Genomic DNA, 27,174 nt, shown 5'->3' on the forward strand with positions numbered 1-27,174 from the left:
AGCTCATTCACTCGGTCACATTCACTTCCGCAGTCATCCAGACTCACACATTGCCCAACTTGAAGAGTTTCCTGAGGTGTTGAACTGAAATTTGAACCATGCAGCAGATTCTTCGACATGCGATTTGCCCTAACTCCCTGTCTCCCCCCCCCCCCCATATGTTTGCTTGAGAGAGGTTAACAGCGAAATACTGCAGATACTGCAGCTGCTGGAAAACCGCAACAGGTCTGGTAACATCTGTGGAGAGAGAAAGACAGTTAACGTTTCGAGTCCGTATCGTTAACTCTGTTTCTCTCTCCACATACGCTGCCACACCAGCTGGGTATTTCCAGCACTTTGACTTTCTAATTTTGTTTATTTGAGGGATACGTTTCCCCTTCTGCCACTGAAGGTGGTTGTTTGCTTGTAAACAATACATCTGAAAAACTGAATGCCAGATTGCAACAAAACCTGACACACAGATTGGATATGGCCCAACGAAGAACTGGTTAGATCTTGGCGATGATACAGATCAGGATCCAGATTCTGAAATCTTTAAAGGATCTGTTAACATTGGGAACGAGCGGGAATTGAATCCGCGGAAATACTGTGGATTATCTCAGCTGTTGTCGTGAAGTTTGTCACAGTTCTCAGAATGAGAGCAGTGTTTTCTGAGCAGGTTGTTGGACGTGGATAGTGCTGAAGAGGTTAATAAAGTTTTTTTTTCCAGCTTTATAGTTACGGACCATCAACCAGGCAGGGAAAAGCCCCTAGGACGAGCTGCGTAATTGTAAGAAGATTGAGTTACCACACCAATTCTGAGGCTCCTTCATCGTGCCCTCTACCTTTGCTGTGGAATCATTTTGTTGGAAAACATTCTAATGGGAAACAGTGAAGTTATATTGTGACTGTTGAATTTTGGGACTACATTATAAGTAAATAATGTGCATTCAATTAATCGTCCTGCCAGATTTACCAATTTAAAAGTTAAACATCTTTATAACTCATAATCACGAAGCAATTTTAAATAATTGCCTCTGAAATGTGTTTAATGATGTGTTTAATGCGGCATCTCTCGGAGTGAATGCTGTCATTCACTCCCTAATTGTTGCCCATCCTTAACCTTCACACAGCAATTTATTTTGCTGCACAATTCTTGACTCTTTTTTGCTGAAAGATCATTGATCCTATTCAACCTTCTTCTTTACTGACAGCAGCTTTCATAATGGCGAACACACCCTCAGGTCTTTACCTAATCGCGAACCGTTGACCATCAAGAGTGAGGGGAGCAGACAGAAATCGGCAGGATATCTGCAGGAAGAGGAGACGGGGGGGGGGGGGGGGGGGTGACAGTACGTGGCAATACGGTGCCTGCCCTCACGAGGGATTATCTCCTGCGAATGTTTGCAAGTCTTTATGATGCTGCTGCAAATAGAAACCAGGTCGATTCTTCCCACTTCAACTGACCATTGATATCTTCCCATTGAACAGTCAGTTTGATCCATCTTCATTCAGCTATATTGATACTGTGTACCTCCACGGACCTCCTCACTAGACTTTGCTCATCAAATATCATTCATCAATAAAATACGATTCAAACAGAATGTTAACTGTACCAAGTTAGTCCCTCATTATATTTTACATAAACGCAGACACCGCTGTCCATTAATTGAATCACCATGCGGGATTTTATGACAATCAAACCTGTTTGTGACTTCTCGAACAGTGTAAGCGATCCTTCGCACGGCAGTCACATCCAATCAATGAGACTGGAATCGCACTGTATCCTTACAGAATATTTTAGAGAGATCAGTTTGTCATTTCTCTCTGAATTCTTCTCTCAGGCGCTTCAGTTCTCTTCCTTCTGCACTTGAACCTTAACGTCTGCTGTGTACATTCTAAAATGATGAGACCTCGTAACAGCATGCCGAGGGCCCCACACTGCTCAGTGCACTGAGGGTCCCAGATTGCTCAGCGCACTGAGGGTCCCAGATTGCTGAACACACTGAGGGTCCCAGATTGCTCAGTGCACTGAGGGCCCCACACTGCTCAGCGCACTGAGGGTCCCAGATTGCTGAACACACTGAGGGTCCCAGATTGCTCAGCGCACTGAGGGTCCCAGATTGCTGAACACACTGAGGGTCCCAGGTTGCTGAACACACTGAGGGTCCCAGATTGCTCAGCGCACTGAGGGTCCCAGATTGCTGAACACACTGAGGGTCCCAGGTTGCTGAACACACTGAGGGTCCCAGATTGCTCAGCGCACTGAGGGTCCCACACTGCTCAGCGCACTGAGGGTCCCAGATTGCTCAGCGCACTGAGGGTCCCAGATTGCTGAACACACTGAGGGTCCCAGATTGCTCAGCGCACTGAGGGTCCCAGATTGCTGAACACACTGAGGGTCCCAGATTGCTCAGCGCACTGAGGGTCCCAGATTGCTGAACACACTGAGGGTCCCAGATTGCTCAGCGCACTGAGGGTCCCACACTGCTCAGCGCACTGAGGGTCCCAGATTGCTCAGCGCACTGAGGGTCCCAGATTGCTGAACACACTGAGGGTCCCAGATTGCTCAGCGCACTGAGGGTCCCAGATTGCTGAACACACTGAGGGTCCCAGATTGCTCAGCGCACTGAGGGTCCCAGATTGCTCAGCACACTGAGGGTCCCAGATTGCTCAGCGCACTGAGGGTCCCAGATTGCTCAGCGCACTGAGGGTCCCAGATTGCTCAGCGCACTGAGGGTCCCAGATTGCTGAACACACTGAGGGTCCCAGATTGCTCAGCGCACTGAGGGTCCCAGATTGCTCAGCGCACTGAGGGTCCCAGATTGCTCAGCGCACTGAGGGTCCCAGATTGCTGAACACACTGAGGGTCCCAGATTGCTCAGCACACTGAGGGTCCCAGATTGCTCAGCGCACTGAGGGTCCCAGATTGCTGAACACACTGAGGGTCCCAGATTGCTGAACACACTGAGGGTCCCCGATTGCTCAGCGCACTGAGGGTCCCAGATTGCTGAACACACTGAGGGTCCCAGATTGCTGAACACACTGAGGGTCCCAGATTGCTGAACACACTGAGGGTCCCAGATTGCTCAGCGCACTGAGGGTCCCAGATTGCTGAACACACTGAGGGTCCCAGATTGCTGAACACACTGAGGGTCCCCGATTGCTCAGCGCACTGAGGGTCCCAGATTGCTGAACACACTGAGGGTCCCAGATTGCTCAGCGCACTGAGGGTCCCAGATTGCTCAGCGCACTGAGGGTCACAGATTGCTCAGCGCACTGAGGGTCCCAGATTGCTGAACACACTGAGGGTCCCAGATTGCTCAGCGCACTGAGGGTCCCAGATTGCTGAACGCACTGAGGGTCCCAGATTGCTAACTCTGCCACCTTTCGAAGGTGACGTTGAAAGAGCTGTTGTAAGTTGCCACAGTGCACCTTGGAGATGGTACAGACGGCTGATATTGTGGTGGAGGGGGTGAATGTTTACGTTTGTGGAAGGAGGAGCAATCAAGTGGGGCTGCTTTGTCCTGGATGGTGTTGAGCTTCTTGAGTGTTGTTGGAGCTGCACTCATCCAGGCAAGTGGAGAGTATTCCATCACACTCCTGATTTGTGCCTTGTAGATGGCGGACAGGCTTTGGGGAGTGAGGGGGTGAGTTATTCTCCGCAGAATTCTCAGATCTCGACGTTCTTTTCTAGCTGAGGTATTTATATGGCTGGGTCCAGTTCAGTTTCTGGTCAATGGTAACTCCCAGATGTTGATTGGGTTATTCCTTCGAACATCATGGGAACTAATTGAATTCTCTTTCGTTGCAGACAGTATTTGTGTGGCACAAATGCAACTTGCCACTTATCGGCCTAAGCCTGAATGTTGTCCATTTTCTGCATTTGGACATGGACTGCTTCATTATCTGAGAAGTCACGAATGGTGCTGAACATTGTGCAGTCATCCGCAAACATCCCCACTTCTGACCTTATGATGGAAGGGAGGTCATTGATGAAGCAGTTGAAGATGGTTGAGCCGAAGACACTACCCTGAGGGCCTCTTGCAGTGATGCCCTGGAGCTGAAGTGATTGACCTTCAACCACCACAACCATCTTTCTTTGTGTCAGGAATGACTCCAACCACTGGAGAGTTTTGCCCATGATTCCCTTTGGCCACAGTTTAGCTCGGGCTCCTTGATGCCACACTCGGTCAAATGCTGCCTTGATGTCAGGAGCAGTCACTCTCACCTCACCTCTGGCATTCAGCTCTTTATCCATGTTTAAACCAAGGCTGTAATGAGGCCAGGAGCTGAGTGACCCTGGCGGAACCCAAACTGAGTGTCCGTGAGCAGGTTATTGCTGAGTAAATGCTGTTTGAAAGCACTGTTGATGAATCCTTCCATCACAAGGCTGATGATCAAGAGCAGACTGATGGGGCAGCAATTGGCTGAATTGAATTAGTCGTGCTTTTTGTGTACAGGATGTACCTGGGTAATTTTCCACATTGACAGGTAGAAACCAGTGTTATAGCTAGTACAGGAACAGCTTGGTTAGGAGTGCGGCACGTTCTGGAACACAAGGGTTCAGTACTATTGCTGGAATATTTTCAGGGCCCGTAGCCTTTGCAGTGTCCAGTGCTTTTCGGGATCTTGCTGTGTTCAGGTTGGCTACTCTATTTCCCTCCATCGCAATAGTGACGATGCTTCAGGGGCTCTGGGCTGACTGTGAAACACTTTGGGAGTTGGTGTGAGACAGAAGGATGTTATATAACCGGATTTTGTTTTATTCCTCCCTTTTAGCTCGTAGCTGGAATCCCACATAACGTTCCGATTGTAACTTACATCAGGTTACCTGTCATTCCTGTTACAGTAAGTCAAAGGCTAGTTTGGAGTGAATGAGAACTCGTGCACAAAAACCCCAAATCATAACAAGTGATGAGAGAAACTACCACAAGAGGATTTTCAAAGTGACACGGGTTCAATGTAAACAACACCAAGTGGAAACGCCTCCCATTGGGCAGAAATAGCAATGGCTAATAATGGTCGAATCTGTTCCGTTTAGCTTTTACTTGAGCAAAAGTTGTGGACTCTCCTGGTTAGTTGCGTGCGGTAAGGGAAGGAGAGAAAGATTTGTACTTACCCTTCGAATATCTTTCCCAAAGGTTTCACTGTAGCTCGTGCCAAGGATCTCAAAATTAACATTGGTGTTTGATGCACCATTTGCGAAGCCCATGGCTCCCGTTAGTCCAATAATTTGACCCTAGGGAAATAAGGGAAGAGTTACTGACCACACGTACAGCATCACATGTTCCATCCAATGGTAGCTTCTCCTTCAGCATATCAAAGAACAAAGAGAACAAAGAACAAAGAAAATTACAGCACAGGAACAGGCCCTTCGGCCCTCCCAGCCTGCGCCAATCCAGATCCTCTATCTAAACCTGTCTCCTATTTTCCAAGGTCTACTTCCCTCTGTTCCCGCCCATTCATATACCTGTCTAGATGCTTCTTAAATGATGCTATCATACCCACCTCTACCACCTCCGCTGGTAAAGCGTTCCAGGCACCCACCACCCTCTGCGTAAAAAACTTTCCACGCACATCTCCCTTAAACTTTCCCCCTCTCACCTTGAAATCATGACCCCTTGTAACTGACACCCCCACTCTTGGGAAAAGCTTGTTGCTGTCCACCCTGTCCATACCTCTCATAATTTTGTAGACCTCAATCAGGTCCCCCCTCAACCTCCGTCTTTCCAACGAAAACAATCCTAATCTACTCAACCTTTCTTCATAGCTAGCACCCTCCATACCAGGCAACATCCTGGTGAACCTCCTCTGCACCCTCTCCAAGGCATCCACATCCTTCTGGTAATGTGGCGATCAGAACTGCACGCAGTATTCCAAATGTGGCCTAACCAAAGTCCTACACAACTGTAACATGACCTGCCGACTCTTGTACTCAATACCCCGTCCGATGAAGGAAAGCATGCTGTATGTCTTCTTGACCACTCTATCGGCCTGCGTTGCCACCTTCAGGGTACAATGGACCTGAACTCCCAGATCTCTCTGCACATCAATTTTCCCCAAGACCCTTCCATTGATCATATAGTCCGCTCTTGAATTTGATCTTCCAAAATGCACCACCTCGCATTTGCCTGGATTGAACTCCATCTGCCATTTCTCTGCCCAACTCTCCAATCTATCTATATTTTGTTGTATTCTCTGACAGTCCTCCTCGCTATCTGCAACTCCACCAATTTTAGTATCATCTGCAAACTTGCTAATCAGACCACCTATACCTTCCTCCAGGTCATTTATGTAGATCACAAACAACAGTGGTCCGAGCACGGATCCCTGTGGAACACCACTAGTCACCCTTCTCCATTTTGAGACACTCCCTTCTACCACTACTCTCTGTCTCCTGTTGCCCAGCCAGTTCTTTATCCATTTAGCTAGTACACCCTGAACCCCATACGACTTCACTTTTTTCATCATCCATGGGAAACCTTATCAAACGCCTTAATAAAGTCCATGTATACGACATCTACAGCCCTTCCCTCATCAATTAACTTTGTCACTTCCTCAAAGAATTCTATTAGGTTTGTAAGACATGACCTTCCCTGCACAAAACCATGCTGCCTATCACTGATAAGTCTATTTTCTTCCAGATGTGAATAGATCCTATCCCTCAGTATCTTCTCCAACAGTTTGCCTACCACTGACGTCAAGCTCACAGGTCTATAATTCCCTGGATTATCCCTGCTACCCTTCTTAAACAAAGGGACAACATTAGCAATTCTCCAGTCCTCTGGGACCTCACCTGTGCTCATGGATGCTGCAAAGATATCTGTTAAGGCCCCAGCTATTTCGACCCTCGCTTCCCTCAGTAACCTGGGATAGATCCCATCCGGTCCTGGGGACTTGTCCACCTTAATGTCTTTTAGAATACCCAAAGCTTCCCCCTTCCGTATGACAATTTGACCGAGAGTATTTAAACATCCATCCCTAGCCTCAACATCCGTCTTGTCCCTCTCCTTTGTGAATACCGATGCAAAGTACTCATTAAGATTCTCACCCATTTCCTCTGAGTCCACGCATAAATTTCCTCTTTTGTCTTTAAGTGGGCCAATCCTTTCTCTAGTTACCCTCTTGCTCCTTACATACAAATAAAATGCTTTGGGATTTTTCTTAACCCTGTTAGCCAAAGATATTTCATGACCCCTTTTAGCCCTCTTTATTGCGCGTTTGAGATTCGTCCTACTTTCCCGATATTCCTCCAAAGCTTCATCAGTTTTGAGTTGCCTCGATCCTATGTATGCTTCCTTTTTCATCTTAGCTAGTCTCACAATTTCACCCGTCATCCATGGTTCCCTAATCTTGCCATTTCTATCTTCCATTTTCACAGGAACATGTCTGTCCTGCACTCTAATCAACCTTTCCTTAAAAGACTTCCACATTTCAAATGTGGATTTACCCTTAAACAGCTGCTCCCAATCCACATTCCCTAGCTCCTGCCGAATTTTGTTATACTCTGCCTTTCCCCAATTTAGTACTCTTCCTTTCGGACCCCTCTTGTCCTTGTCCATGAGTATTCTAAAACTTACGGAATTGTGATCGCTATTCCCAAAGTAATCACCGACTGAAACATCAACCACCTGGCTGGGATCATTCCCCAATACCAGGTCCAGTATGGCCCCTTCCTGAGTTGGACTATTTACATACTGCTCTAAAAAACTCTCCTGGATGCTCCTTACAAACTCTGCTCCATCTACGCCTCCAACACTACACAAATCCCATTCAATGTTGGGGAAGTTAAAATCTCCCATCACAACCACCCTATTGCTCCTACATTTTTCTATAATCTGTCTGCATATTTGTACCTCTACTTCATGCTCGCTTTTGGGAGGCCTGTAGTAAAGTCCCAACAATGTTACTGCACCCTTCCTATTTCTCAGCTCCACCCATATTGCCTCAGTGCTCGAATCCTCCATCATTCCCTCCTTAATCACAGCTGTGATATCATCTCTGACGAGTAATGCAACTCCTCCACCCCTTCTACCTCCCTCTCTATCCCTCCTGAAGCATCTATACCCTGGGATATCCAGTTGCCAGTTCTGCCCTTCCCTCAACCAAGTCTCAGCAATACCAATAGCATCATATTCCCAGGTACAGATCCAAGCCCTAAGTTCATCTGCCTTACCTGCTACACTTCTCGCATTAAAACAAATGCACCTCAGACCACCTTTGCGTTCATCATCTCTTCCCTGTCTACTCTTCCCCTTAGTCACATTGAGTTTATTGTCTCGTTCCTTACTGGCTTTAGTTGCTGCTTCTTTACTGACCTCTAACTTCCTGATCTGGTTCCCATCCCCCTGCCACATTAGTTTAAAACCTCCCCAACAGTGTTAGAAAAAGCACCCACTAGGACATTGGTTCCAGTCCTGCCCAGGTGTAGAGCATCCAGTTTGTAATGGTCCCACCGCCCCCAGAACCGGTTCCAATGTCCCAAAAATCTGAACCCCCTCCCTCCTGCACCATCTCTCAAGCAACGTATTCATTCTGACTATTCTTGAATTTCTACTCTGACTGTCCCGTGGCACTGGTAGCAATCCTGAGATTACTACCTTTGAGGTCCTGCTTTTTAAACTTATCTCCTAACTCCCTAAATTCTGATTGTAGGACCTGATCCCTTTTTTTACCTATACCGTTGGTGCCTATATGCACCACGACAACTGGCTGTTCACCCTCCCCCTTCAGTATGTCCTGCAGCTGATCGGAGACATCCCTGACCCGAGCACCCGGGAGGCAACATACCATTCGGGAGTCTCGTTTTCAACCACAGAAAAGCCTGTCTACTCCCCTTACGATTGAATCCCCTATGACTATAGCCCTGCCAGTCTTTTTCCCGCCCTTCTGTGCAGCAGAGCTAGCCACGGTGCCATGAGCCTGGCTACTACTGCCTTCCCCTGGTGAGTCATCTCCCCCAACAGTATCCAAAACGGTATACCTGTTTTGGAGGGAGATGACCGCAGGGGACTCCTGAACATTGAATACAAGCTAAAGCCCTATAATAATTCTGGGAAAAATTCCTGGGGGACAGTCATTTTTTAACATGGACTTCCTGGAGTGATGTAATGAGCGCTTTATACATACAGTTGGATCTAGAACGTGGTATTATACTCTCATCGAAACTGCAGTGGATTAAAAGAATAATTGCTGGCGTTTTACACCAGCATGGCCGGGGGAGGGGGGGGGGGGGGTAGGAGCCAGAGCAACAGACCAGCAAGTATAGAGACTGGGGAAGAGCTGAAGATTTGGACAAATATCACAAAGAGCGAGAGCAGACAGAGAGAAGTCACTGAGCTCTGTGGGTCTGGAGTGCGTTTGCTTCAACGCAAGAAGTACTGATTGGTAAGTTTGCGGACGAAACAAAAGTTGGTGGAATTGCGGATAGCGATGAGGACTGTCAGAGGATGCAGCAGGATTTAGATCGTTTGGAGACTTGGGCAGAGAGATGGCAGATGGAGTTTAATCCGGACAAATGTGAGGTAATGCATTTTGACAGTAGAGAGATCTAGGTGTACAGGTCCACAGGTCACTGAAAGGGGCAACACAGGTGGAGAAGGTAGTCAAGAAGGCATACGGCATGCTTGCCTTCATTGGCCGGGGCATTGAGTATAAAAATTGGCAAGTCATGTTGCAGCTGTATAGAACCTTAGTTAGGCCACACTTGGAGTATAGTGTTCAATTCTGGTCGCCACACTACCAGAAGGATGTGGAGGCTTTAGAGAGGGTACAGAAGAGATTTACCAGGATGTTGCCTGGTATTGAGGGCATTAGCTATGAGGAGCAGTTGAATAAACTCGGTTTGTTCTCACTGGAACGCTGGAGGTTGAGGGGCGACCTGATAGAGGTCTACAAAATTATGAGGGGCATATACAGAGTGGATAGACAGAGGCTTTTTCCCAGCGTAGAAGGGTCAATTACTAGGCGGCATAGGTTTAAGGTGCGAGGGGCAAAGTTTAGAGGAGATGTACGAGGCAAGTTTTTTACACAGAGGGTAGTGGGTGCCTGGAACTCGCTGCAGGAGGAGGTGGTGGAAGCAGGGACGATAGTGACGTTTAAGGGGCGTCTTGACAAATACATGAATAGGATGGGAATAGAGGGATACAGACCCTGGAAGTGTAGAAGATTATAGTTTAGACGGGCAGCATGGTCGGCACAGGCTTGGAGGGCCGAAGGGCCTGTTCCTGTGCTGTACTTTTCTTTGTTCTTTGTACAACAGGTAATACTGGTGAACCTAGAGTTTGGATTAATGTGGGGAATTATGATATTGTTGCTATTACGGAGACATGGTTAAAGGAGGGACAGGACTGGCAGCTTAACGCTCCGGGATATCAATTTTTAAAAGAGATAGAAGGGGTATCAGAAAGGGTTTGGGAGTTGCATTCCTGGTTAGGGACCATATCAAAGCTGTGATGAGGGAGGACATCTTGGAGGGATCCTGCAGTGAGGTATTATGGGTAGAGTTTAGGAATAGGGAGGGTGCAATCACAATGTTGGGGTTGTACTGTCGGCCTCCCAACAGCCCGCAGGATACAGAGGAATAGATATGTCGTCAGATTCTGGAAAGATATGAAAATGGAAGGGTTGTTGTGGTGGGTGAGTTTAATTTCCCCCATATTGACTGGGCTCCCTTAGTGCCAGTGGTTCGGATGGAGAGCAATTTGTTAGGTGTGTCTACGAGGATTTTTGGAACAGTATGTTGATAGTCCAACCAGGGAGGGGGCCTTATTGCACCTAGTATTGGGGAATAAGCATGGCCAGGTGACCAAAGCTTCGGGTTGGGGAACATTTTCGGAATAGTGATCACAATTCCATAAGTTTTTAAATATTCATGGATAAGGGCAAGAGTGGCCTTCGGGTGCGGATCCTAAATTGGGGGAAAGCTGAATACAACAGAATTCAGTTTGAGTTGGAGAATGTGGATTGGAAGCGGTTGCTGGAGGGTAAATCCATATTTGATATGTGGGAATCTTTTAGACTCCAGTTGATTCGAGTGCAGGGCAGGCATGTCCCTGTGAAAATGAAGAACAGAAATGGCAGGATTAGGGAACCATGGCTGACAGGGGAAATTGTGAGACTAGTCAAAAAGAAAAAGGAGGATACAGAAGGTCGAAGCAACTAAAAACAGACACTTTCTCTTTTTCCCACAGAAAGCTGGAGTTGCGAATGGTGCATTGTTCAGCCATCAGTGAATATCCCCATTTCAAATCTTATGATGGAAGGGAGGTCATTGATGAAGCAGTTGAAGATGGTTGCGCCTAGGACACTTCCCTGAGGAACTCCTGCGGTCAAATGCTGCCTTGATATCAAGGGCAGTCACTCTCACCTCACCTCTGGCAATCAGCTCTTTTGTCCATGTTTGAACCAATCTGTAATGAGGTCAGGAGTAGAGTGACCCTGCGGAACCCACACTGAGCGTCCGTAACTAGCGCAGCCCAGGGAGGACCCAGCATAAGAGGAGCCTGTCCAAGCGGAGCAAGGGCTGGACGGTCCGGGGGTGGCCAGAGGTGGGCTGTGGGGTTGGGGTGGACGGGCACAGAGCACCATTGCCGCAGCCGGCAAGGCAGCCATGCAGCTGTGCACACTGCTAACAGCCCACTGAGAACATAGGGCCACGGGTCATATAAGTGTCCCCCAGGCCACCCCCCTGAGTTGCCCTCTGGACCCAGCAGACCCATCAGCTGTATGGACGCGCTCCAGCACACGCAGTGCCACCTTGTTGGCTGGGGAGTGTAATGTGTGTGTGCGGCTGGGATGAGTGTGTATGGGGAGTGTAATGTGTGTGTGCGGCTGGGATGAGTGTGTGTGGGGAGTGCAATGTGTGTGTGGGGCTGGGATGAGTGTGTGTGGGGAGTGTAATGTGTGTGTGGGGCTGGGATGAGTGTGTGTGGGGAGTGTAATGTGTGTGTGGGGCTGGGATGCGTGTGTGTGGGGAGTGTAATGTGTGTGTGCGGCTGGGGTGAGTGTGTGTGGGGAGTGTAATATGTGTGTGCGGCTGGGATGTGTGTGTGTGGGGAGTGTAATGTGTGTGTGCGGCTGGGATGAGTGTGTGTGGGGAGTGTAATGTGTGTGTGCGGCTGGGATGAGTGTGTGTGGGGAGTGTAATGTGTGTGTGCGGCTGGGATGAGTGTGTGTGGGGAGGGTAATGTGTTTGTGCGGCTGGGATGAGTGTGTGTGGGGAGTGTAATGTGTGTGTGCGGCTGGGATGAGTGTGTGTGGGGAGTGTAATGTGTGTGTGCGGCTGGGATAAGTGTGTGTGGGGAGTGTAATGTGTGTGTGCGGGTGGGATGAGTGTGTGTGGGGAGTGTAATGTGTGTGTGCGGCTGGGATGAGTGTGTGTGGGGAGTGTAATGTGTGTGTGCGGCTGGGATGAGTGTGTGTGGGGAGTGTAATGTGTGTGTGCGGCTGGGATGAGTGTGTGTGGAGAGTGTAATGTGTGTGTGGGGCTGGGATGAGTGTGTGTGGGGAGTGTATTGTGTGTGTGCGGCTGGGATGAGTGTGTGTGGGGAGTATAATGTGTGTGTGGGGCTGGGATGAGTGTGTGTGGGGAGTGTAATGTGTGTGTGCGGCTGGGATGAGTGTGTGTGAGGAGTGTAATGTGTGTGTGCGGTTGGGATGAGTGTGTGTGCGGCTGGGATGAGTGTGTGTGGGGAGTGTAATGTGTGTGTGGGGCTGGGATGAGTGTGTATGGGGAGGGTAATGTGTGTGTGGGGCTGGGATGAGTGTGTGTGGGAAGTGTAATGTGTGTGTGCGGCTGGGATGAGTGTGTGTGCGGCTGGGATGAGTGTGTGTGCAGCTGGGATGAGTGTGTGTGCGGCTGGGATGAGTGTGTGCGGCTGGGATGAATGTGTGTGGGGAGTGTAATGTGTGTGTGCGGCTGGGATGAGTGTGTGTGGGGAGTGAACTGTGTGTGTGCGGCTGGGATGAGTGTATGTGGGGAGTGTACTGTGTGTGTGCGGCTGGGATGACCCATTAACAGTAACAGTCACAGTAACCCAGTGACCCATTAACAGTAAAAGTCACAGTAACCCAGTGACCCATTAACAGTAACAGTCACAGTAACCCAGTGACCCATTAACAGTAACAGTCACAGTAACCAGTGACCCATTAACAGTAACAGTAACAATAACCCAGTGACCCATTAACAGTCACAGTAACCCAGTGACCCATTAACAGTAACAGTAACCCAGTGACCCATTAACAGTAACAGTAACAGTAACCCAGTGACCCATTAACAGTAACAGTAACCCAGTGACCCATTAACAGTAACAGTCACAGTAACCCAGTGACCCATTAACAGTAACAGTAACAGTAACCCAGTGACCCATTAACAGTAACAGTAACAATAACCCAGTGACCCATTAACAGTAACAGTCACAGTAACCCAGTGACCCATTAACAGTAACAGTCACAGTAACCAGTGACCCATTAACAGTAACAGTAACAATAACCCAGTGACCCATTAACAGTCACAGTAACCCAGTGACCCATTAACAGTAACAGTAACCCAGTGACCCATTAACAGTAACAGTCACAGTAACCCAGTGACCCATTAACAGTAACAGTAACAATAACCCAGTGACCCATTAACAGTCACAGTAACCCAGTGACCCATTAACAGTCACAGTAACCCAGTGACCCATTAACAGTAACAGTAACAGTAACCCAGTGACCCATTAACAGTAACAGTAACAATAACCCAGTGACCCATTAACAGTCACAGTAACCCAGTGACCCATTAACAGTAACAGTAACCCAGTGACCCATTAACAGTAACAGTCACAGTAACCCAGTGACCCATTAACAGTCACAGTAACCCAGTGACCCATTAACAGTAACAGTCACAGTAACCCAGTGACCCATTAACAGTAACAGTAACCCAGTGACCCATTAACAGTAACAGTCACAGTAACCCAGTGACCCATTAACAGTAACAGTCACAGTAACCCAGTGACCCATTAACAGTAACAGTCACAGTAACCCAGTGACCCATTAACAGTCACAGTAACCCAGTGACCCATTAACAGTAACAGTCACAGTAACCCAGTGACCCATTAACAGTAACAGTAACAGTAACCCAGTGACCCATTAACAGTAACAGTAACCCAGTGACCCATTAACAGTAACAGTCACAGTAACCCAGTGACCCATTAACTGTAACAGTAACAGTAACCCAGTGACCCATTAACAGTAACAGTAACAGTAACCCAGTGACCCATTAACAGTAACAGTCACAGTAACCCAGTGACCCATTAACAGTAACAGTAACAGTAACCCAGTGACCCATTAACAGTCACAGTAACCCAGTGACCCATTAACATTAACAGTAACAGTAACCCAGTGACCCATTAACAGTAACAGTAACAGTAACCCAGTGACCCATTAACAGTAACAGTAACAGTAACCCAGTGACCCATTAACAGTAACAGTAACAGTAACCCAGTGACCCATTAACAGTAACAGTAACCCAGTGACCCATTAACAGTAACAGTAACCCAGTGACCCATTAACAGTCACAGTAACCCAGTGACCCATTAACAGTAACAGTAACAGTAACCCAGTGACCCATTAACAGTAACAGTAACAGTAACCCAGTGACCCATTAACAGTAACAGTAACAGTAACCCAGTGACCCATTAACAGTAACAGTAACCCAGTGACCCATTAACAGTAACAGTCACAGTAACCCAGTGACCCATTAACAGTAACAGTCACAGTAACCCAGTGACCCATTAACAGTCACAGTAACCCAGTGACCCATTAACAGTAACAGTAACAATAACCCAGTGACCCATTAACAGTCACAGTAACCCAGTGACCCATTAACAGTAACAGTAACAATAACCCAGTGACCCATTAACAGTAACAGTAACCCAGTGACCCATTAACAGTAACAGTCACAGTAACCCAGTGACCCATTAACAGTAACAGTAACCCAGTGACCCATTAACAGTAACAGTAACAGTAACCCAGTGACCCATTAACAGTAACAGTAACCCAGTGACCCATTAACAGTAACAGTCACAGTAACCCAGTGACCCATTAACAGTAACAGTCACAGTAACCAGTGACCCATTAACAGTAACAGTAACAATAACCCAGTGACCCATTAACAGTCACAGTAACCCAGTGACCCATTAACAGTAACAGTCACAGTAACCCAGTGACCCATTAACAGTCACAGTAACCCAGTGACCCATTAACAGTCACAGTAACCCAGTGACCCATTAACAGTAACAGTAACAATAACCCAGTGACCCATTAACAGTCACAGTAACCCAGTGACCCATTAACAGTAACAGTAACCCAGTGACCCATTAACAGTAACAGTCACAGTAACCCAGTGACCCATTAACAGTCACAGTAACCCAGTGACCCATTAACAGTAACAGTAACAGTAACCCAGTGACCCATTAACAGTAACAGTCACAGTAACCCAGTGACCCATTAACAGTCACAGTAACCCAGTGACCCATTAACAGTAACAGTCACAGTAACCCAGTGACCCATTAACAGTAACAGTAACAGTAACCCAGTGACCCATTAACAGTAACAGTCACAGTAACCCAGTGACCCATTAACAGTAACAGTAACAGTAACCCAGTGACCCATTAACAGTAACAGTAACCCAGTGACCCATTAACAGTAACAGTCACAGTAACCCAGTGACCCATTAACTGTAACAGTAACAGTAACCCAGTGACCCATTAACAGTAACAGTAACAGTAACCCAGTGACCCATTAACAGTAACAGTCACAGTAACCCAGTGACCCATTAACAGTAACAGTAACAGTAACCCAGTGACCCATTAACAGTCACAGTAACCCAGTGACCCATTAACATTAACAGTAACAGTAACCCAGTGACCCATTAACAGTAACAGTAACAGTAACCCAGTGACCCATTAACAGTAACAGTAACAGTAACCCAGTGACCCATTAACAGTAACAGTAACAGTAACCCAGTGACCCATTAACAGTAACAGTAACCCAGTGACCCATTAACAGTAACAGTCACAGTAACCCAGTGACCCATTAACAGTAACAGTAACAGTAACCCAGTGACCCATTAACAGTAACAGTAACAGTAACCCAGTGACCCATTAACAGTAACAGTAACAGTAACCCAGTGACCCATTAACAGTAACAGTAACCCAGTGACCCATTAACAGTAACAGTCACAGTAACCCAGTGACCCATTAACAGTAACAGTAACAATAACCCAGTGACCCATTAACAGTCACAGTAACCCAGTGACCCATTAACAGTAACAGTAACAATAACCCAGTGACCCATTAACAGTAACAGTAACCCAGTGACCCATTAACAGTAACAGTCACAGTAACCCAGTGACCCATTAACAGTAACAGTAACCCAGTGACCCATTAACAGTAACAGTCACAGTAACCCAGTGACCCATTAACAGTAACAGTAACCCAGTGACCCATTAACAGTAACAGGTACAGTAACCCAGTGACCCATTAACAGTAACAGTAACCCAGTGACCCATTAACAGTAACAGGTACAGTAACCCAGTGACCCATTACAGTAACAGTAACCCAGTGACCCATTAACAGTAACAGGTACAGTAACCCAGTGACCCATTAACAGTAACAGTAACAGTACCCCAGTGACCCATTAACAGTAACAGTAACCCAGTGACCCAATAACAGTAACAGTCACAGTAACCCAGTGACCCATTAACAGTAACAGTAACAGTAACCCAGTGACCCATTAACAGTAACAGTAACAGTAACCCAGTGACCCATTAACAGTAACAGTAACAGTAACCCAGTGACCCATTAACAGTAACAGTCACAGTAACCCAGTGACCCATTAACAGTAACAGTAACAGTAACCCAGTGACCCATTAACAGTAACAGTAACAGTAACCCAGTGACCCATTAACAGTCACAGTAACCCAGTGACCCATTAACAGTAACAGTAACCCAGTGACCCATTAACAGTAACAATAACCCAGTGACCCATTAACAGTAACAGTAACAGTAACCCAGTGACCCATTAACAGTAACAATAACCCAGTGACCCATTAACAGTAACAGTAACAGTAACCCAGTGACCCATTAACAGTCACAGTAACAGTAACCCAGTGACCCATTAACAGTCACAGTAACCCAGTGACCCATTAACAGTCACAGTAACCCAGTGACCCATTAACAGTAACAGTAACAGTAACCCAGTGACCCATTAACAGTCACAGTAACCCAGTGACCCATTAACAGTAACAGTAACCCAGTGACCCATTAACAGTAACAGTCACAGTAACCCAGTGACCCATTAACAGTAACAATAACCCAGTGACCCATTAACAGTAACAGTAACCCAGTGACCCATTAACAGTAACAGTAACCCAGTGACCCATTAACAGTAACAGTAACAGTAACCCAGTGACCCATTAACAGTAACAGTCACAGTAACCCAGTGACCCATTAACAGTAACAGTAACAGTAACCCAGTGACCCATTAACAGTAACAGTAACCCAGTGACCCATTAACAGTAACAGTAACCCAGTGACCCATTAACAGTAACAGTAACAGTAACCCAGTGACCCATTAACAGTAACAGTAACCCAGTGACCCATTAACAGTAACAGTAACCCAGTGACCCATTAACAGTAACAGTAACAGTAACCCAGTGACCCATTAACAGTAACAGTAACCCAGTGACCCATTAACAGTAACAGTAACAGTAACCCAGTGACCCATTAACAGTAACAGTAACAGTAACCCAGTGACCCATTAACAGTAACAGTAACAGTAACCCAGTGACCCATTAACAGTCACAGTAACCCAGTGACCCATTAACAGTAACAGTAACAGTAACCCAGTGACCCATTAACAGTAACAGTAACCCAGTGACCCATTAACAGTAACAGTCACAGTAACCCAGTGACCCATTAACAGTAACAGTAACCCAGTGACCCATTAACAGTAACAGGTACAGTAACCCAGTGACCCATTAACAGTAACAGTAACCCAGTGACCCATTAACAGTAACAGGTACAGTAACCCAGTGACCCATTACAGTAACAGTAACCCAGTGACCCATTAACAGTAACAGGTACAGTAACCCAGTGACCCATTAACAGTAACAGTAACAGTACCCCAGTGACCCATTAACAGTAACAGTAACCCAGTGACCCAATAACAGTAACAGTCACAGTAACCCAGTGACCCATTAACAGTAACAGTCACAGTAACCCAGTGACCCATTAACAGTAACAGTAACAGTACCCCAGTGACCCATTAACAGTAACAGTAACCCAGTGACCCAATAACAGTAACAGTCACAGTAACCCAGTGACCCATTAACAGTAACAGTCACAGTAACCCAGTGACCCATTAACAGTAACAGTAACAGTACCCCAGTGACCCATTAACAGTAACAGTAACCCAGTGACCCAATAACAGTAACAGTCACAGTAACCCAGTGACCCATTAACAGTAACAGTCACAGTAACCCAGTGACCCATTAACAGTCACAGTAACCCAGTGACCCATTAACAGTCACAGTAACCCAGTGACCCATTAACAGTAACAGTAACCCAGTGACCCATTAACAGTAACAATAACCCAGTGACCCATTAACAGTAACAGTAACAGTAACCCAGTGACCCATTAACAGTAACAATAACCCAGTGACCCATTAACAGTAACAGTAACCCAGTGACCCATTAACAGTCACAGTAACAGTAACCCAGTGACCCATTAACAGTCACAGTAACCCAGTGACCCATTAACAGTCACAGTAACCCAGTGACCCATTAACAGTAACAGTAACAGTAACCCAGTGACCCATTAACAGTCACAGTAACCCAGTGACCCATTAACAGTAACAGTAACCCAGTGACCCATTAACAGTAACAGTAACCCAGTGACCCATTAACAGTAACAGTCACAGTAACCCAGTGACCCATTAACAGTAACAGTAACCCAGTGACCCATTAACAGTAACAATAACCCAGTGACCCATTAACAGTAACAGTAACCCAGTGACCCATTAACAGTAACAATAACCCAGTGACCCATTAACAGTAACAGTAACCCAGTGACCCATTAACAGTAACAGTAACCCAGTGACCCATTAACAGTAACAGTAACAGTAACCCAGTGACCCATTAACAGTAACAGTAACCCAGTGACCCATTAACAGTAACAGTAACAGTAACCCAGTGACCCATTAACAGTAACAATAACCCAGTGACCCATTAACAGTAACAGTAACCCAGTGACCCATTAACAGTAACAGTAACCCAGTGACCCATTAACAGTAACAGTCACAGTAACCCAGTGACCCATTAACAGTAACAGTCACAGTAACCCAGTGACCCATTAACAGTAACAGTAACCCAGTGACCCATTAACAGTAACAGTAACAGTAACCCAGTGACCCATTAACAGTAACAGTAACAGTAACCCAGTGACCCATTAACAGTAACAGTAACAGTAACCCAGTGACCCATTAACAGTCACAGTAACCCAGTGACCCATTAACAGTAACAGTAACAGTAACCCAGTGACCCATTAACAGTAACAGTCACAGTAACCCAGTGACCCATTAACAGTCACAGTAACCCAGTGACCCATTAACAGTAACAGTAACCCAGTGACCCATTAACAGTAACAGTAACCCAGTGACCCATTAACAGTAACAGTCACAGTAACCCAGTGACCCATTAACAGTAACAATAACCCAGTGACCCATTAACAGTAACAGTAACCCAGTGACCCATTAACAGTAACAGTAACCCAGTGACCCATTAACAGTAACAGTAACAGTAACCCAGTGACCCATTAACAGTAACAGTCACAGTAACCCAGTGACCCATTAACAGTAACAGTCACAGTAACCCAGTGACCCATTAACAGTAACAGTAACCCAGTGACCCATTAACAGTAACAGTAACAGTAACCCAGTGACCCATTAACAGTCACAGTAACCCAGTGACCCATTAACAGTAACAGTAACAGTAACCCAGTGACCCATTAACAGTAACAGTAACCCAGTGACCCATTAACAGTAACAGTAACAGTAACCCAGTGACCCATTAACAGTAACAGTAACCCAGTGACCCATTAACAGTAACAGTCACAGTAACCCAGTGACCCATTAACAGTAACAGTCACAGTAACCCAGTGACCCATTAACAGTCACAGTAACCCAGTGACCCATTAACAGTAACAGTCACAGTAACCCAGTGACCCATTAACAGTAACAGTCACAGTAACCCAGTGACCCATTAACAGTCACAGTAACCCAGTGACCCATTAACAGTAACAGTCACAGTAACCCAGTGACCCATTAACAGTAACAGTCATAGTAACCCAGTGACCCATTAACAGTAACAGTCACAGTAACCCAGTGACCCATTAACAGTAACAGTAACAGTAACCCAGTGACCCATTAACAGTAACAGTAACCCAGTGACCCATTAACAGTAACAATAACCCAGTGACCCATTAACAGTAACAGTCACAGTAACCCAGTGACCCATTAACAGTAACAGTAACAGTAACCCAGTGACCCATTAACAGTAACAGTAACCCAGTGACCCATTAACAGTAACAGTAACAGTAACCCAGTGACCCATTAACAGTAACAGTAACAGTAACCCAGTGACCCATTAACAGTAACAGTAACCCAATGACCCATTAACAGTCACAGTAACCCAGTGACCCATTAACAGTAACAGTAACAGTAACCCAGTGACCCATTAACAGTAACAGTAACCCAGTGACCCATTAACAGTAACAGTAACAGTAACCCAGTGACCCATTAACATTAACAGTAACAGTAACCCAGTGACCCATTAACAGTAACAGTAACAGTAACCCAGTGACCCATTAACAGTAACAGTCACAGTAACCCAGTGACCCATTAACAGTAACAGTCACAGTAACCCAGTGACCCATTAACAGTAACAGTCACAGTAACCCAGTGACCCATTAACAGTAACAGTAACAGTAACCCAGTGACCCATTAACAGTAACAGTAACCCAGTGACCCATTAACAGTAACAGTCACAGTAACCCAGTGACCCATTAACAGTAACAGTAACCCAGTGACCCATTAACAGTCACAGTAACCCAGTGACCCATTAACAGTAACAGTAACAGTAACCCAGTGACCCATTAACAGTCACAGTAACCCAGTGACCCATTAACAGTAACAGTAACAGTAACCCAGTGACCCATTAACAGTAACAGTCACAGTAACCCAGTGACCCATTAACAGTCACAGTCACAGTAACCCAGTGACCCATTAACAGTCACAGTAACCCAGTGACCCATTAACAGTCACAGTCACAGTAACCCAGTGACCCATTAACAGTAACAGTAACCCAGTGACCCATTAACAGTAACAGTAACGGTAACCCAGTGACCCATTAACAGTAACAGTCACAGTAACCCAGTGACCCATTAACAGTAACAGTAACAGTAACCCAGTGACCCATTAACAGTAACAGTAACCCAGTGACCCATTAACAGTCACAGTAACCCAGTGACCCATTAACAGTAACAGTAACAGTAACCCAGTGACCCATTAACAGTCACAGTAACCCAGTGACCCATTAACAGTAACAGTAACAGTAACCCAGTGACCCATTAACAGTAACAGTAACAGTAACCCAGTGACCCATTAACAGTCACAGTAACCCAGTGACCCATTAACAGTAACAGTAACAGTAACCCAGTGACCCATTAACAGTAACAGTAACAGTAACCCAGTGACCCATTAACAGTAACAGTAACCCAGTGACCCATTAACAGTAACAGTCACAGTAACCCAGTGACCCATTAACAGTAACAGTCACAGTAACCCAGTGACCCATTAACAGTAACAGTAACAGTAACCCAGTGACCCATTAACAGTAACAGTAACCCAGTGACCCATTAACAGTAACAGTAACCCAGTGACCCATTAACAGTAACAGTAACAGTAACCCAGTGACCCATTAACAGTAACAGTAACAGTAACCCAGTGACCCATTAACAGTAACAGTAACCCAGTGACCCATTAACAGTAACAGTAACAGTCACAGTAACCCAGTGACCCATTAACAGTAACAGTAACAGTAACCCAGTGACCCATTAACAGTAACAGTAACCCAGTGACCCATTAACAGTAACAGTAACAGTAACCCAGTGACCCATTAACAGTAACAGTAACAGTAACCCAGTGACCCATTAACAGTAACAGTCACAGTAACCCAGTGACCCATTAACAGTAACAGTAACAGTAACCCAGTGACCCATTAACAGTAACAGTAACAGTAACCCAGTGACCCATTAACAGTAACAGTCACAGTAACCCAGTGACCCATTAACAGTAACAGTCACAGTAACCCAGTGACCCATTAACAGTAACAGTCACAGTAACCCAGTGACCCATTAACAGTAACAGTAACAGTAACCCAGTGACCCATTAACAGTAACAGTAACAGTAACCCAGTGACCCATTAACAGTAACAGTAACAGTAACCCAGTGACCCATTAACAGTAACAGTAACAGTAACCCAGTGACCCATTAACAGTAACAGTAACCCAGTGACCCATTAACAGTAACAGTCACAGTAACCCAGTGACCCATTAACAGTAACAGTAACCCAGTGACCCATTAACAGTAACAGTAACCCAGTGACCCATTAACAGTAACAGTAACAGTAACCCAGTGACCTATTAACAGTAACAGTAACAGTAACCCAGTGACCCATTAACAGTAACAGTAACAGTAACCCAGTGACCCATTAACAGTAACAGTAACAGTAACCCAGTGACCCATTAACAGTAACAGTAACCCAGTGACCCATTAACAGTAACAGTAACAGTAACCCAGTGACCCATTAACAGTAACAGTAACAGTAACCCAGTGACCCATTAACAGTAACAGTAACAGTAACCCAGTGACCCATTAACAGTAACAATAACCCAGTGACCCATTAACATTAACAGTAACAGTAACCCAGTGACCCATTAACAGTAACAGTAACAGTAACCCAGTGACCCATTAACAGTAACAGTAACCCAGTGACCCATTAACAGTAACGGAATCGGTCCAGATGCTGCGCCAGTTTTGCTGTCATGAACGTCCATGAATTCTGCGCCGCCATCAACACTTTGTCTCACGAACGGAAAATCCCGCCCTCTGTGTCTGCATCGACATCTCCACCAGTGGCGGGATCAGATTTTCCCGACGCTTGGCACCTGTCCGGGCGACAGTGGATTTTGGGATTGGGCAGCCCCCCCGACTGCCCGCTCCCTCGGGAGACCCTGCCTCCACCTGATGTACCGCAGCATGTGTGACGTGTGTACCAGGAGGTGAGCCAGGAGCCTCTTCACTAACATGCCACACTCTGCGATGGTGGAGGGAGCAGTTGGCAGCAGTGCCTTCCCCGGAGTCATGCTCCAAGGTGTGCTGAGGGTCTGGCTGGGGTCCAGTGACCCCGGATGTCCCGGCCTCGTCAGGTGGTGATCCTGCAAGACCCGGGGTGGGATCTTGGGAAGGACGTCTCTGTGGGAGACTCACCACCTATCCATCTATAGAGAGATCTGTGGTGCACTGGTCTCTCACTTGTTTGTCTCATGCCGACCTCCAAGCCACTGCCCTCTCCCAGGTCACCCCCGCACGTTACAGGGCCCTCTCCTCTGGAGGGGGTGGGGGGTTGTCTGTGATTCCTCCTCCCGTCTTCTGGCTCCCACTGATTATGGATCTCCTTATCCTTGGGAACACTCGGGCAGCATAGTGGCACAGTGGTTAGCACTGCTTCCTCACGGCGCCGAGGACCCGGGTTCGATCCCGGCTCTGGGTCACTGTCCGTGTGGAGTTTCCACATTCTCCCCGTGTCTGCGTGGGTTTCACCCCCACAACCCAAAGATGTTCACTTAGGTGGATTGGCCACAAATTGTCCCATAATTGGGAACAAATAATTGGGTACTCTGAATGATCTTTTTAAAAAATCCTTGGGGGACACAGAAAAGACATAGTGAGACTCTGAGAGGGTAGTTTCCCGGTGGCGAGGGGGTGGGAGGTCTGCAGCTGGTGGCACGTTTGTGCAAATCTCCTGGCTAAAGAGGACAATACATGTGTTGGGATTTGGAGGGTGGGTTATAAGGGGGATTGTTGGCCTGTAGGGGATTGGGGGCTGAATATAAGGAGCGAGAGACGGGGTGATGCCGGGACACGGAGGTGGTAACTCACCCGAGCTGCCCTATGCAGGTCGTTCAGCTTCTTCATGCATTGCGAGTCGGCCTTCCTAGTGAGGCTGGCAGCATTGACAGCCTCTGCCACATCAGCCCAGGCGCTGTGGAGTAGGGCGGGTTTGAGTCTCTGCCCCAGCCAGGGGAAGAGGCTGTACCCTCCTCCGCTGAATGGTATTCAGCATTCGGTCAATCTCAAACTCCCGGAATCCGGTGGGGGGGGACTCTGGCTTTGAACAGTTTGAACATATTGAGATGATCATTTAAATACACTCAGCTGCATTAATCAGATTGCGCTGGCATCGGGGGTCGCTGGCATTGCCCACCATTCAGTACCTGCTGTGAACTCCGTTTATGGGCTCTCCCATTATTCTCTCAGAATAATGGCATGTGTGTGTGTGTGGAGAAACACCCCATAATGTACAAAACCAGCTGCCATTAACTCCCAGGTGGGACGTTTACAAGCAGGACAGGTTGCATCCGAACCAGAGGGGCACCAATATCCTGGGAGGCAGGTTTTCCAGTACAGGGAGGGTTCAAACTAATTTGGTCGGGGAATGGGAACCGGACTTGTAGTCCAGCAACTATGTTAGCCGATGTTCAGGACGTCAAAGCGTGTAGTGACGCAGTGGGGAAGGGAACACTGACAAAGGAGAGTACTTGCAGGCACGGAGATGGGTTGAAGTGTGTATACTTCAACGCAAGAAGCATCAGGAATAAGGTGGGTGAACTTAAGGCATGGATCGGTACTTGGGACTACGATGTGGTAGCGATCACGGAAACTTGGATAGAAGAGGGGCAGAAATGGTTGTTGGAGGTTCCTGGCTATAGATGTTTCAGTAAGATTAGGGAGGATGGTAAAAGAGGTGGGGGGGAGGGGGGGGTGGCATTATTAATTAGAGATAGTATAACAGCTGCAGAAAGGCAGTTCGAGGAGAATCTGCCCTCGAAAGGGTACTGAGAGATAGGATTTCTGAGCATCTGGAAAGACACTGCTTGCTTAGGGATAGTCAGCACGGATTTGTGAGGGGTAGGTCTTGCCTCACAAGTCAGGGGCCTCACGGTAGCATGGTGGTTAGCATCAATGCTTCACAGCTCCAGGGTCCCAGGTTCGATTCCCGGCTGGGTCACTGTCTGTGTGGAGTATGCACGTCCTCCCCGTGTGTGCGTGGGTTTCCTCCGGGTGCTCCGGTTTCCTCCCACAGTCCAAAGATGTGCGGGTTAGGTGGATTGGCCATGCTAAATTGCCCGTAGTGTAAGGTTAATGGGGGGATTGTTGTGTTACGGGTATACGGGTTACGTGGGTTTAAGTAGGGTGATCATTGCTCGGTGCAACATCGAGGGCCGAAGGGCCTGTTCTGTGCTGTACTGTTCTATCTATAAAAAGTCTTATTGAATTCTTTGAGGAGGTGACCAAGCATGTGGATGAAGGTAAAGCAGTGGATGTGGTGTACATGGATTTTAGTAAGGCATTTGATAAGGTTCCCCATGGTAGGCTTATGCAGAAAGTAAGGAGGCATGGGATAGTGGGAAATTTGGCCAGTTGGATAACAAACTGGCTAACCGATAGAAGTCAGAGAGTGGTGGTGGATGGCAAATATTCAGCCTGAAGCCCAGTTGCCAGTGACGTACTGCAGTGATCAGTTCTGGGTCCTCTGCTGTTTGTGATTTTCATTAATGATTTGGATGAGGGAGTTGAAGGGTGGGTCAGTAAATTTGCAGATGATACGAAGATTGGTGGCGTTGTGGATAGTCAGGAGGGCTGTTGTCGGCTGCAAAGAGATATAGATAGGATGCAGAGCTTGGCTGAGAAGTGGCAGATGGAGTTTAATCCTGAAAAGTGTGAGGTTGTCCATTTTGGAAGGACAAATATGAATGCGGAATACAGGGTTAATGGTAGGATTCTTGGCAATGTGGAGGAGCAGAGAGATCTTGGGGTCTATGTTCATAGATCTTTGAAAGTTGCCACTCAAGTGGATAGAGCTGTGAAGAAGGCCTATGGTGTGCTAGCGTTCATTAGCAGAGGGATTGAATTTAAGAGCCGTGATGTGATGATGCAGCTGTACAAACCTTGGTCAGGCCACATTTGGAGTACTGTGTGCAGTTCTGGTCACCTCATTTTAGGAAGGATGTGGAAGCTTTGGAAAAGGTGCAAAGGAGGTTTACCAGGATATTGCCTGGAATGGAGAGTAGGTCTTACGAGGAAAGGTTGAGGGTGCTAGGCCTTTTCTCATTAGAACGGAGAAGGATGAGGGGCGCCTTGATAGAGGTTTATAAGATGATCAGGGGAATAGATAGAGTAGACAGTCAGAGACTTTTTCCCCGGGGGGAACAAACCATTACAAGGGGACATAAATTTCAGGTGAATTGTGGAAGATATAGGGGGGATGTCAGAGGTAGGCTCTTTACCCAGACGGTAGTGGGGGCATGGAATGCACTGCCTGTGGAAGTAGTTGAGTCGGAAACATTAGGGACCTTCAAGCGGCTATTGGATAGGTACATGGATTACGGTAGAATGATGGGGTGTAGATTAATTTGTTCTTAATCTAGGATAAAAGTTCTGCACAACATTGTGGGCCAAAGGGCCTGTTCTGTGCTGTATTTTCTATGTTCTAAATATCACATCCTGGCCGACATGCACCCGGGTTATCTGATCATTCACCTGCTTGTTTTGGGGGCTCGCTGTGTGTAAATTGGTTCTGCTGCCACAACATAACAACAATAATGACATTGCACAGGCTGCCAGGCATGTTGGGACATGCTGAAGTCACAAAAGTACCAGATAAATGTAACTTCTTTCTCCTTGTTCCACCAGTTTCAGTTCATTGCCATTCTATCAAATTCTGATTGTGCAAATTGCTGTGTACACTTGCAGGATACCAGTTGGTTGTGCCAGGAATCATACTTGGGTAAATGCAGTCAAATTACTGC

The 27,174-nt window shown here is 46.8% G+C and overlaps 1 protein-coding gene across 3 annotated transcripts in view; it reads right to left on the bottom strand.

Moving 5' to 3' along the window:
• The window catches only part of LOC119956109 (glutamate receptor ionotropic, delta-1-like), a 709,994-nt gene that overhangs the window by 117,759 nt on the left and 565,061 nt on the right, over nucleotides 1–27,174 (bottom strand). For all 3 annotated transcript variants that reach the window (XM_038782976.1, XM_038782978.1, XM_038782977.1), the window contains exon 8: nucleotides 5,102–5,221. In XM_038782976.1, coding sequence (XP_038638904.1) covers nucleotides 5,102–5,221 — 120 coding nt within the window. The remainder of the gene's footprint in view (nucleotides 1–5,101; nucleotides 5,222–27,174) is intronic.

The sequence above is a fragment of the Scyliorhinus canicula genome, chromosome 22 (assembly GCF_902713615.1).
Source record: "Scyliorhinus canicula chromosome 22, sScyCan1.1, whole genome shotgun sequence".
Classification (NCBI taxonomy): Eukaryota; Metazoa; Chordata; class Chondrichthyes; order Carcharhiniformes; family Scyliorhinidae; genus Scyliorhinus; species Scyliorhinus canicula.